We start from the raw sequence: 13,810 nt of genomic DNA, 5'->3' as shown, positions 1-13,810 counted from the left end.
TACAACACAATGAGGAGCAAACGATCCTCATTTGAGTTAAAATCAGTGTTTTTACTCTGAGGACAAGCTAAACTATTTGTCTCTGTGTGGAATGTAAGGAGCGCCGCTTCACGTGCGTAACGCGCCATCATCCAAACGCGCCGAAAAAGTGAGTAAATTCTATGATGAAGTTTGATATTTTGTGTCATTTCTCGGGGGCGTGCACATATTTACCTGGTTCACCTGAGATTATTTACATGTGAACAGTGGACAGTGTACAAGGCGGGACCGCATTACCTGTAATGAGGTGAGACAGGAAAAAACGGACTTCTCCTTACGTTCATACGAATTAAATAAAAAGTGATGATTTGTTTTTGACTTGAATTGTTTCACTCAAAAGAAAACATTTCAAGCTTTCTAGCCATATAATTCTTATTTTTATGAGCCAAGTATTCGCTGAGATTCTGGTTGTTTTATTTACGCGTCTGTGAAGAGAAATGGCAGAGACAGAAAAGTCCGAGAGCGCACCCTGTCGGCTTTCTTTATTTAAAAAAAGCACAACGTTTTGTTTTTATTATGATGGTATACCACTAAAACTAGACCCTTTACAGATTTGAATGATATACTTCTTTTATCTGTACGATCAGAAGTGACGGAGTAATTTAAGTTTGTTTCGGCCTTATCAGGAAATGATGCGTCAAAATGCCAGAGGGTTAAACCAATGTGGGGGTTGTGTGGCTGTTTATTGGTTTAGTGTTTTAGGGTAGAGGGTTGTAAATAACTGCCAACAATTTGTCTCTTTGATGGTAAGAAGACTGAAGATAGGTCCCTGAATAAACAATGTCGGGGTCTGTTCAGGATTAGTCCACAGTACTGTATATAAACCTGGTGTTGTAACACAGACGTCAGAGGATTTCTGCAAGGACGTCCTCTCGGGGCCCGTGATTAAACCTGAGATGATTCATCACATTTGTGGTTGTTTTCTGAGAATTAGCAACTCTCAAAGAAATTTCTACCACATATGTCAGTCTGAATGAATCAACCCCCCTCAGTCATAAAAATGATCATGTTCCTCGAAGCACAGGTCGAGGTGGAGGAGTAGCTGCAATCTTCCACTCAAACTTATTATTAAACTTTCATCCTCAGAACAGTTATAACTCATTTGAGAGCCTCACTCTTAGTCTCTCACATCCAAACTGGAAAACACAAAAACCAGTTCTACTTGTCATTTTGTACCGTCCACCTGTCCCTTACTCAGAGTTTTTAACTGAATTCCCTGACTTCCTGTCTGATTCAGTGCTTAGATCAGATAAAGTCATTATAGTGGGAGATTTTAACATTCATGTAGATGTTGAAAATAACAGCCTCAGCACTGCATTTAATTCTATATTAGATTCAATTGGTTTCACTCAAAATGTTAATAAACCCACCCACTGTTTCAATCACACCCTTGATCTTGTTCTGACCTATGGTGTCGAAATTGAACATCTAATAGTTTTCCTGAATTTACATCAGTAGTTGCTTCATCGAAATCATCAACGTGTCTCTTGGACCCCATCCCGACTAGACTGCTTAAAGGCACCCTGCCATTAATGAACTCATCTTTATTGGACTTGGTAAATTTATCTCTAGTATCAGGCTACGTACCACAGGCCTTTAAGACTGCAGTATTCAAACCTTTACTCAAAAAGCCTAGTCTTGATCCAGGTGTCTTGGCTAATTATAGACCAATATCCAACCTGCCATTTATTTCTAAAATCCTAGAAAAAGCTGTTGCTAAGCAGCTATCAGACCACTTACACAGGAATGAACTATTTGAAGATTTTCAATCAGGATTTAGAGCACATCATAGTACAGAAACAGCACTGTTGAAAGTTACCAACGATCTTCTCTTAGCCTCAGATAATGGACTTGTTTCAATACTTGTCCTCCTAGACCTTAGTGCTGCATTCGACACCATTGACCACAACATCTTATTACAGAGACTGGAGCATGTGATTGGTATCAGAGGAACAGCGTTAAAGTGGTTCCAATCCTATTTATCGGACAGATTCCAGTTTGTTCATGTCCATGATGAACCTTCCACGCGCACATAAGGGCCTGGATGACCAGTAACTTTTTGCTTTTAAATTCAGAGAAAACAGAAGTTATTGTATTTGGGCATAAAAACCTCAGAAACAGCTTTTCTAAAATTATAGCTACTCTAGATGGCATAGCCCTGGCCTCCAGCACTACTGTAAAAAACCTTGGAGTTATTTTCGACCAGGACATGTCCTTTAACTCACACATAAAACAAATCTCTAGAACTGCATTCTTTCACCTGCGCAACATTTCCAAAATTAGGAACATCCTGTCTCAAAATGATGCAGAAAAACTAGTCCATGCATTTGTTTCCTCAAGGCTAGATTACTGTAACTCATTACTATCTGGATGTCCCAGTATCTCCATAAAAAGCCTCCAGTTAATCCAGAATGCCGCAGCCAGAGTCCTGACAGGAACTAGCAAGAGAGATCATATTTCTCCTATATTGGCTTCTCTTCATTGGCTCCCTGTAAACTATAGAATAGAATTTAAAATCCTTCTTCTCACATACAAATCCGTTCATAATCAAGCTCCTTCATACCTTAAAGACCTCATAGTACCATATTATCCCAATAGACCACTTCGCTCTCAGAGTGCAGGTCTACTTGTGGTTCCCAGAGTTCTCAAAAGCAGAATGGGAGGCAGAGCCTTTAGCTATCAAGCTCCTCTCCTGTGGAACCAGCTCTCAGCCTGGGTTCAGGAGGCAGACACTCTCTGTACTTTTAAGGCTAGACTTAAAACCTTCCTCTTTGACAAAGCATATAGTTAGGGCTGGCTTCAGGCAACCCTGAACCATCCCTTAGTTAGTTATGCTGCTATAGGCCTAGACTGCCTGAGGACCATCGGTGCACTGAGCTCCCCTACCCCACCCCCACCCCCCACCCCCCCTTCTCTCCCACCTTATGTATATTCCACCATTGAATGTTACTAACCTTGTGCTCTCTCTCTCCCCTAGTTTGTGCTCTCTCCCTCCCTCTCTCTCTCTCTCTCTCTCTCTGTACCTTCTGCAGGTGTCCCTGGTCCTGGAGCTGTTTATCGCTGATGTGCAGTTACTGGCCCCACCAACTTGCAGTGTCTATTTGTTGTTTATTGTTGCTGTTCTTTTCTCTCTGCTCTATCCACTCACCCCAACCGGTCGAGGCAGATGGCCGCCCAAACTGAGCCCGGTTCTGCTGGAGGTTTTTTCTTCCGTTAAAGGGAGTTTTTTCCTCTCCACTGTCACCAAGTGCTTGCTCATAAGGGATTTGTTGGGTTTTTAGTTCTAGTTTTTGTAAAGTGCCTTGAGATGATTTGTATTGTGATTTGGCGCTATACAAATAAAATTGAATTGAACTGAATTTAATTAAAATGTAATACTTGCAGCATAAGCCCTATACACCTCAGAGATGAAGTCGAACAGCACTGAGGAACAGGTAGTAAGTGGAGATGGAGGTTAGATATAATATTAGGTAAAATATTGATATAAACCATATAAAAGTAAAGTTAACTAAGAGCTAATTTGAATCAGTAAAAAGAAAAATTATTTCATAGTAACTATATTATGATTTATTGTGACTGATTACAATGTGATTTTATTGTCGTTGATTACATGAAAATATTAAAAATAAGAATCTCTTTTAAAGGAAAGAAGTTAATTTATGAATTAAGTGTATTAATGAAATAAAATAAGTTGTGTGCACAGGTCAGTATGGAAGTGAAAGAAGACCGAGTGAACAGGTGGCTAGGAGAAAAAGGGAGATACCTAAACTAAAAGAAAATTAACATTTTGACATTAAAGTAATGACCAGGGCAGAGATCTAAAGTGTCATGTAACTTGAAGTTGCTGGCCATGCACTGATCATGCCATCTGACATCACAAAGTCTGCATGGTAACTGACAAACAGGATGAGGGAAGTAATCAAAACTGTGAAATAAGCATTACCTAATGCAGGAAAAAAACTATATAAACCCTAGAATTTTGCTGGTTGGTACCGACTTTTCAGTTGCTGAAGGAAACTCTCAGTCTGCATCAAGATTTTTGCTACTATCGGGAGTGCATTAAGGCCAAGCGGAGACATCCAGGATCTGCCTAACCAGGCGAGACTGTTCCATGGCAGTCAGGCCTTTAGGCCCGGAGGAAGACCTCCAACACTGAGGAGAAGAGAAGCTGAGAGAGAGAAGCCCTATTCTTTAAAGAGCAAGGAGGTTGTGAGTAGAATGATAGTTAACATAGGGAAAGAATAGAGATAACTGATTTATTATTGTACTGTTGATTTTTATTGATTTTTAATACATTTGCTGATGTAACTTATTTATTGTTTGCTGTTAGCCTTTGCATCTTCTAAATAAAGAACAACATTTGCAGTTAAAGTAAAAGCTTCCTTGCTTTAATTGTGATTTTATAAGGTTTCTTAAAATGTCTGCCTCTCCTCGTTGATGTAAAAGAAATAGATTTGGTGTGACTAAGTCAGGTACACCAGATGAAGGATCTAGTTGGTTTAGTCTAGACACTGAAATTAATATCTCCTAAGCAGTAAATGTATACTTACAGTTTAAATATTTTCCAGCAACCACCTATAGTTTCAGGCCTATGCAGGTGCATGGGGGGGCAGCATGTGAAACACTGGGATGAAGGTAGTGAATAGCTGGATGAATTCCTTCGCCTCAGCCTAGAGTAGAAACCTGTTCTGTGCAACCTCAGGCCTACCACTTTAATTTGAAGGCTAATTATTATTAAAAATATTTAAATAATAAATAATAAACTCAGTTTACTGAAACTCTACAAACACAGATTCTTAAACAACACCCGTAGAGTCACAATTATTATTAATTGTTTTTATGATTAGTGTAAGTCTCAAGGAAATGTTATAGATAAGTGTGTGTGTGTGTGTGTGTGTGTGTGTGTGTGTGTGTGTGTGTGTGTTCACCTGGCTCTGTAGCTCACTCTGCTGTCTCAGCCTCAAGTTCTCAGGTGTGTCAGCCACAATGGTGAATGACGTCTTGGGGTAATGTCTGAAAAGAGAAAGAAAGAGTTACACACATGAACATTGTTAGTTTTGAAAAATTTACCTTTTATCATTAAAACATCTAAAAATTCTGTAACTCCCATTTGCAATTTGTTAAAGTTACAGTTTCCCATTCAGTCCTCAGAGATGGCAACATTTTTTAAAAGCAGAAATCCACATTGCTGCTTTTTTTGTTTGCTTTCAATTAAAACTGGTATTTAAGATGCATTTGCAGCAATCATATTTCAGTCCGTAATGTTTGCTTGTGTTTTGAATTCAATTTTATGAAAATATCTCAAAATGATGCAAATACCAAAAAATATGAGTCTGAGTATATTTTTAAAAAGAAACGGTGCCAGTTTTAAAGAGACTGTGATACTAAGGTACATGGGCAATTAAAAATAAAATCAAATAAAGAAGCTGTGGACATTTACTGTATGCAAAAGCGCTGATTCACCTAAACACGTTGGAATAAAGAAATAGCATTCTCTCACATATGAAACACATGCTTGTGGTGATCTCATATCCACCGGAGTCCAAACTTATTCACTCTGTAGTAACTCAGTTTTTTAAATGGATGTTCAGTCCACTGAACACTAAAAAATGTCAGAGCTCTTTCCATTCTGGGAATAAATTTAATGACTTAGTGACCCACCAGGATGGTGACATTCACAGGAACAATCAGCTACTGAGTGGTCTAAAAATGAACAGGAAATACCCTGCCATAACTTTATCTCACTTGACCTTTTCTGTCTCTTATTAATGCCCTTATCGTATACATTTTTTTAAATATACATATTATTATTATTATTATTAGATATCACATATTTATATACTACATATACATATACATTTTCTTTGGATTTATGTGAAACAACTAAATAGACTTTCATTAGCCGTAGAAGCTAAAACATCAGGCGCAGCAACTCCTGGCATTTCTCCTTCCTCATTATCTATGCGAGTGAGGGATACCCATCTGCTTACCAGAAAGATACTCCGGAAGCCCGAGTACTTGCAGATTTTTTTTAAAGCAATGTCAAGTACATTTTAAACACCAGCCCTCAGCGTTTCCCACGGAAGCATCCAAAGTTGCTTTTATTTTATCCCTGCTGACAGGACCTGCTCTAGAATGAGGAGCGGCGGAAATGGACAGTCAATCTGACACTTGCAACTCGGTGGAGGAATTTTCTAGAGAGTTAATTCAGACCTTCGACCCATCCAGACCTAGAAAAGAAGCAGCAACTCGTCTGGCCAGACTAATGCAAGGGAATCGTTCCGTATCAGAATATCCGGTCAAATTTCGAACCTTAGCTACCACATGCGAATGGAATCAAAAGGCATGGGTGGAAATGTTTTACGCAGGGTTGTCTGAAAAGATCAAGGACGAGATGGCAGCTAGAGAAATCACCCTGTAAATATAAATATATGCATTTTCGACCTTCATGTTCAATACATATATAATGCATTTAGCGCTATAAATATATATAATATAATATAAATATATATATATATACATATATATATATATAAACCATCTTAATAATTTGAGGCACCAGATCCTTTCATGGCAGATCAATCAATCAATTAATGAGTAATACAGGATATCAGTCTACAATCTTAGGGAGAGTTGGCTGCCCACTGCTACGGGTGTGTATTCACGGTGTGTGTGCACTTCATATCTCTGTGTATATATACAGTATATATACCATGCCGGGCGATGTTACTGTCCTTGTTCTCATCCTCTTCAAAAGGGGCAATCAAACTGCTCTTGGTCAGGTCCATCACCTAGGACCCGTTTGCCTTGGGAGACCCTATTAGGGGCATTATAGCCCCTGACAACATAGCTCCTAAGATCATTCAGACACTCAAACCCCTCCAGCCCTCTAAGGTGGCAGTTTAGGGAGGGGACGGCAAACAAGAAAAATGTAAAAAGGGAAACAGTTCATAAAAGTCTTCCAACATACAATGAGTAAAATAACAGCTGACAAAGTTGAGTTTCATGGAGTAGCCCTTGTGCTGGTGACATCTGTGATCTCTGTGCACATTAAAAATACTGGAGGAGCCTCTTGAGAATAAAATACAAAGAGATCCACTCTGAGCAGTGCTGCTCCAAGCTGGCTGATTCACAGAGCCTTGCAAGCCTCTTTGTGTTTGTGTGTGAATCATCTTTGCCAGCTGTATATTCAGCAGCACAGTGTGACCACTACACTGAAATGTCCTTCACTCCTCTCTTCCTCCCACTTCACCATTTCCTTCCTCCCACTATCATCTCCTTTCCCATACACACTGTATCACTCTTTCTCTCTCTCATGTTGTTGCTCTTGCTTTCTGTTTCTCTCCCCACTGCTGCAGAAAATCAGTATTTTAAATAAAGGGCTGTTCTGTTCCCAAAGTAGAGCACTCACTCTCAATGGGTGATCACAGGTAAAATTCATGACAGAGATGAAAATGGAAGCATGTTTACAGAAACGTTCCCTCAGCAAAAACTCTACTGTGTTGTTTATCTCAGATTTTTCACAGATTGAAATTAAATCTTTATGTTTTTCATAAACGCTGGATTTGACTTTTGGGTCTTAGGCTGTTACTCCATTGTGGAGCAATGTTTTTTATGAATGGGTCTTCATTTTATTTTCAGTCTGTGGGTGTATGTGTGTGTGCGACAATAGACAAATACATTTTCAGTGATCCATAGTGTTGGTGGTAATAACACAGCAACAAAAGTGCAGATTTCAAAAACAATGCTAGTTGATGTAAACATACAGTAATATGCAAAAAACACAGGTTTTCAGTTTTGTAAATGTTTATTCATCACAGTGCCTAATGATTATTTTCATTATTAAATAATCAATGTATTATTGTCCTCAAATAATTGGTTTGTCAGAGCAACTGCATAAAAACCTAAAGATAATTGGTTTATTGTAACATTTAAAGATAATCTAAAAGGTCATTGCCCTTCTTGTTTGAAATACTACATCACACCAATCAATCACAATCAATCATCAAATGGCTGCAGATTAATTTTCCTGTCAATACACTAATTAGTTAAATGAGACGTTTTGGAGAGATGAGCTCTTGTTGATCCCTGAGGTCAAAGCCTGTGTCAGTGCACACCTGTGAAGAGCTGAAGTGAGTTTTCTTGAGTTTTACTACCATAACACTGTACATCTTTCCTGTCACAATCTCATGTCATATTTGACCCTCATAGTTGACCACAAGACATGACAGGAACTTAATGCACATACACGAATGCCTAAACCTTAACAGGTGACTCACCTGACTCACTCACACCAGACTCCGTTTACTGAATCTCTACAAACTCAGATTCATAAAGAACACCCGTAGAGTCACAAACAGCATCATTACGTTCCTGTACATGTTCGGTTTCCAACACTGCTTACACAGTAATTATAATTATGATTATAACAATGGGGTCATAAACAGTCTGCCGTGGCCTACATGTCTGTACCTTTTAACTGATAATTAGTAGGTCATTAACAGTGATCATAAGCTTTACTGTCTGTCTGCAGTCAATGTAAGTCTACATACCATGAGAATATTAAGACCATTTCATTTTAGTAAAGATAGAGGATGTACGATTTGTATGTAGGTTATATACTACAACTTCAACAACATCTTAAATAAAACTGATAATTCTTTGCCAAATTAACATAGGGTTTACATAATGACGACAATCAAGATCTGTAGAATGAAAACCACCTACTAAACCTTCCAGTAGATCCCAGTAGGTGAGTAGGGACCTACTGACCCATAACTATAGTCTGACGGGAAGCCCAGGCAATAGCCTGTTTATAATAGATGAAAAATTATTGATTGAATTTTTAATAATTTATAATAGTTTAGAATAGAATAGCATGACAACATGCCTTATGGGTGCACAGCCTGCATAAACAGTGCTCTACAGCACCTTATACAGAGTTCCAATTATTATATTATGATTAATATATTGTATGTGGCAGCTCTTTTCTGTTTTCTAGATTAATATGTGTGACACAAAATACATCTACAGATAACTACGTTTTTTTATATCAACAGAAAGAGTTTCCCGGATTGAGCGTCACCTGTCATCAAGGACAAAATACTTGTTTTTGGTCAATGTTATCATTTCAATAGCCAACAAAACTGAGACTTATTTTTGACACAGAATTTTAGTTTTCGTTTTAATTTTTCTCCCATTCCTCACTCGTGTTCAGGATGTGGTTAACGACTAACGCGTGGGGATGGCTTTGGTTGTTTTACTATGATTGGTGGTTTGTTGTTTATGCAGAGTCTCTGTGTACCCAAAAGAAATGATATTAAATTATATCAGGCAGACTTCTCTTGTAGATAATTAATGGAAAATGAGAACCATGTTAGTTTTTCTCATGTATCAAGCAATAAAAAAGCTGCACCATAATGTGTGAGACCTGAAACATGTACACAACACTTGTACACAAATTCACTTCGAGCTACAGTCTGAGAGTTGCAGCTAGAAACCAAATGGGTAACACTGCTGCTCAAAACAGCCAAGAAATACAGTAGAACCCCATGAAGTTGTGGTTCAGAGTTCACTGCCTCAGTCATTCGCGGATTTTTCCTTAGAACCTAACTAACAATTGTTTGGGGAAATCCCTTCAATTTTGCAGAAACTGCAAATATCCTCCTCAATTTTTAATGGCTTTTTCATGGCAGTATATAATTTTTCATGTGTTTTAACACTAAATTATACACTATAATTATTATTATAATTAATAATAATTATATATATATTATAATTAATAATTATAGTTAATTATATAATTAACACTATAATTTACTAATTTAGGTCACTAATTTATTTACTAATAATGTATTAAGCTGAGTTTGAAATAAAATTAAAGTTCTTTGGGAGCATATCTGGGGACATATTTAGGGTTTAAACTATAAAAATAGGCATTTATAGGCTTCAACCTGCCGATATCAATTCTTGCATTGTGTTACATTTTAAACCTAAATTTAACATTTATAAATACATTAACTGTTAGTCACGGTTGCATTTGACTGACCTGCTCCATAGGTTAGTCCACATTGCTGCTGTGCTGATGGTCAATATTGAGAAATGAACACTACCAAATGGGAAAACTATAATAAGTTACAGGCTCTGTTTAGTTGACAAAAAGCTTATTTTGAAAGGTAACTTCATTCATACACCACGATATTTTTACATCAGCATAAAATAAGAAACTCCTTCCTTTTCTGTGTGACTACGTGACTAAAGCAACTTTAAATAAGTGTTAATGAGTGCAGCTCCAATAACTTCAAGGTTACAAAGGATATAGGAATGTGAGAGGAAGTAAACCTAAAGTCAGTGATTTCTGATATGTTTCTACATATTTCTGTTTCTTTTTCAATCTCTCATGTTTCAGTCTTTCTCCACTATTTATTTGCTTATATCTAGAAATGTAGTTTGTCAGGTTTAGTCAGAGACTGGGAGAGAAAAACGCAATTCAGAGGAGACTAAGTGTGTGTGTGTGTGTGTGTGTGTGTGTGTGTGTGTGTGTGTGTGTGTGTGTGTGTGTGTGTGTGTGTGTGTGTGTGTGTGTGTGAAAATGCTGGCACTTTTTCAACCAACAGCCCCACAGTCTTATAAACACACACGCACAAACTAATTTCAGCCTAAGGTTTCACTGCACCTGTCGCCACTGACAACCATGGATGCTTTGTTTGTTTGGTACAACCCAGTCCTTTGAGACAAAGACCAGCTCTGTGGGATACTTTACTAACACATACATAGCCCGCCAAGGTAACTCTGTACTGGCTTCACAAGCAGCTCGGGACCGCAATTAAGCTTGTGTGCAGTGTTTAACAGCCAGCTGACATCCAGATGCCTGCAGAAGACTAACAGGCCTGTTTGCTTTTTTTCTAGGGCTGTGACGGTCGCCGTGACAACCGCGTCACCGCACTGGTCGGTTGCTACCGCGATTGTCTATTGCACGTGACGTCACGCGCTCTAAAACGTATAAACAGTGAGGAGTTAATATGATCATGATCATATATAACGTCACAGTTTTACCGGTGCCGGTTACAGTCGCGCGCGATCAGTGAAACAATAACAGCACTTCATAGTCTGTCACGGATTAATTTACGGCACCATTGAATGCTTCTGGCATGATTGGTTACGTTCTAGTGACCACCACCTGTCTTTGTCCCCGCCACTTTTCAAAGCGAAGTTACGGTACAGGGTGTGTATGGCTATATAACCATAAGTTTTCACATTTGGGAGAAAAACCTGTGTGGGTTTTCTCCAGGTACTCTGGTTTCCTCCCACAGTCCAAAAACATGTATGTCAGGTTGATTGGTGACTCTAAATTTCCAATGGGAGTGAGTGTGAGTCTCTATGTGTATGAGGTGAGAACAGGGTCACAATCAGCAACACTGAAAACCAGGATTTGAATGTTTGAAAATACATTTTGAAAGTGAAAATGTTGGTTTCAAAACTGAAAGTTATGATTCAAACCTTTGAAAATAAAATTTGAATATCTGCAAAAATGCTCCAAAAAATGCTCATTCATTCATCCAGTGTTACAAATCAGTCTCTTCAAGTTTTAAAACCTGCTTTGCAAACATTCAGCTCTGTCCTTTCAAACATTCAGCTCACTTTTTTCAGACATTCTTAACACTCTTATTTCAGTTTCAGATCTGCTCATTCTGACCCTGTCTTAGCAGGCAAAAATGATCTGAAACTTCAAAAAAAGGTCCACACTTACAAACTGATTTTAAAACTTTAAACTATTGGAGAGTACGATTTGAATGTCTGAAAATGTGGCTTTATTCTGTTCAGAGTTACAAATCAGTCTCTTCAAGTTTTAAAACTTGCTTTGCAAACATTCAACTCTGTTCTTTCAACTCATTTTTTGCAGAGTGTCAGATCACATTTCTGACCCTGTTTTCATGGGCGACAGATCTGAAACTTTGCAGAAGACCAGGGCAGGTGCTCACAGATGCTCCACCAATCACATAGCTGATTTGTAACACTGAAAAGAATGAAGCATTTTTTCAGATATTCACATTTTATTTTCAGTGGTTTGAATAATAGCTTTCAGTTTTGAAACCAAAATTTTCAAACATTCAAATCCTAGTTTTCAGTGTTACTGATCCTGAACCTATTCTCACCTCATATATGTGGCCCTGTCACCTGACTTTCACCCAAAGAGAGCTGGGATAGGCTCCAGCAGATCCCTGTGATCCTAAAGAGGAATAAGCGGATATAAATAATGAATGAATGATATAAAAAAATAAATGAAGAAATAAATGTGAACAATTATTGGTGATTATTACTGGTCTGAAGTTTAAAAATTATTGTCTCCAGGGTCACACAAGAGCATTAAAATCTTGTTCTCTTAATGGGTGCAGCCAGAATTTCACTCCACAGTCTCTCTATGCTGCATATCATTTATGAGGACTTTGTAAACTAGCGCTCCTCCACAAAATAGTTAGACAACATTAAAATCAATAACTACAGGGTCATGGATGTAAAGTCCAACAGGACATTTGATCTCTATGAGGTATAGAACAGTGAACAGTGAACAGTAAGAAATACAGAGGGAAAATACAACACAAATCTCCTGAATTATCATTGTTAAAAAGCTACAGTAGTTCTCACGTTCTCTAAAATTAGTGTCCATACCCTTGGTCACATCCTGCCTTTCTGTTACTGCTTGGTTAAAACACGAGATACACCCGCGTGTGTGTGTGTGTGTGTGTGTGTGTGTGTGTGTGTGTGAGTGTGACACAGTGCAGTGGGTGTGCTGTGGATACAGATTTAGACTTACTATTGTCTATAATGTTACTGTGGCATTTGCCAAATGACAACAGTCTCGTTGCCCTCTGTAGCAATGACGCACACAACTCTTTGTGAGCATTCAGACCCAAACTATATGTGTAACGTCAAAGAAAAGCAACCTTATTTTTGCAAAACGTTTGTGTGTTGCACATTCCTTTGCTGAGGTGTATGATTTCATGAGATGTCATTTTAACCATAAATTATAATAAACTAAAGTGAAACTGGGAGTAAGTGACTCCCTAAACTGACATGAGAAGATATCGCTATGTGCAGACAACTTCATACAGACAAGTTTAATTGGTCTGTTATCAAGTTTCTTACAGATGAGTTGCTAAGAAGCTGCTAACTATGCTAATGAAAACTGGCACTATATATACTGAACATAGACACAAAGATGCACCAAACTAAAGAATCAAATCAATTTTATTTTAATAAACACCAATCCATTAAACTATGCAGAATAACTATCTTTAGAATCTGGTCAGTTTTTAATGCAGAAATATTACAGATTAATGGTACAATAATAAAAAACATAATGCTGCAGCTGAAATAAGGATCTAGGGGTGAGCAGTGATCCAACCCAAGAAGGCAGGCTGAGGTACCGACAGGAAATCCAAAAGCCAGGAAGAGAATCCTTAAACCAGGTCCAACCAGCTGTTGGCCTCCACCAAACAGCCAAGTTACACTTTACATGCAAGGTAGACTGTGCAACACCACTGACTACGAAACTCCCAAACTTGAAAAAAAAAAAAAGTCATTCCTGAGATACCACATTTCCAAAAATGGGACAAACTTTGACCATTGCCCACTAAAATCATGCCAGTTCATCTTTGAGTCCAAGTGGATGTTTGGACCAAATTGAAAAAATAACCCCCAAGACATTCCTGAGATATAGCATTCACAAAAAATGGACAGACTGATGGACAGCCTGAAAACATAATGACTC

General features: G+C 38.1%; 1 protein-coding gene and 1 pseudogene across 1 annotated transcript in view; both read right to left on the bottom strand.

Annotated features, from left to right (window-relative positions):
- Positions 1–13,810, bottom strand: part of LOC113143885 (zinc finger protein 208-like) — a 905,597-nt pseudogene that overhangs the window by 522,621 nt on the left and 369,166 nt on the right.
- Positions 1–13,810, bottom strand: part of nebl (nebulette) — a 142,744-nt gene that overhangs the window by 104,873 nt on the left and 24,061 nt on the right. The window contains exon 3 of the mRNA XM_026329538.1: positions 4,968–5,052. Within this exon, the coding sequence (XP_026185323.1) occupies positions 4,968–5,052 (85 nt within the window). The remainder of the gene's footprint in view (positions 1–4,967; positions 5,053–13,810) is intronic.

The sequence above is a fragment of the Mastacembelus armatus genome, unplaced genomic scaffold, assembly GCF_900324485.2.
Source record: "Mastacembelus armatus unplaced genomic scaffold, fMasArm1.2, whole genome shotgun sequence".
In the NCBI taxonomy this organism is placed as follows: domain Eukaryota; kingdom Metazoa; phylum Chordata; class Actinopteri; order Synbranchiformes; family Mastacembelidae; genus Mastacembelus; species Mastacembelus armatus.
Note: the sequence above shows the minus strand (reverse complement) of the source record. Positions and strands in the feature narration are given on the sequence as shown.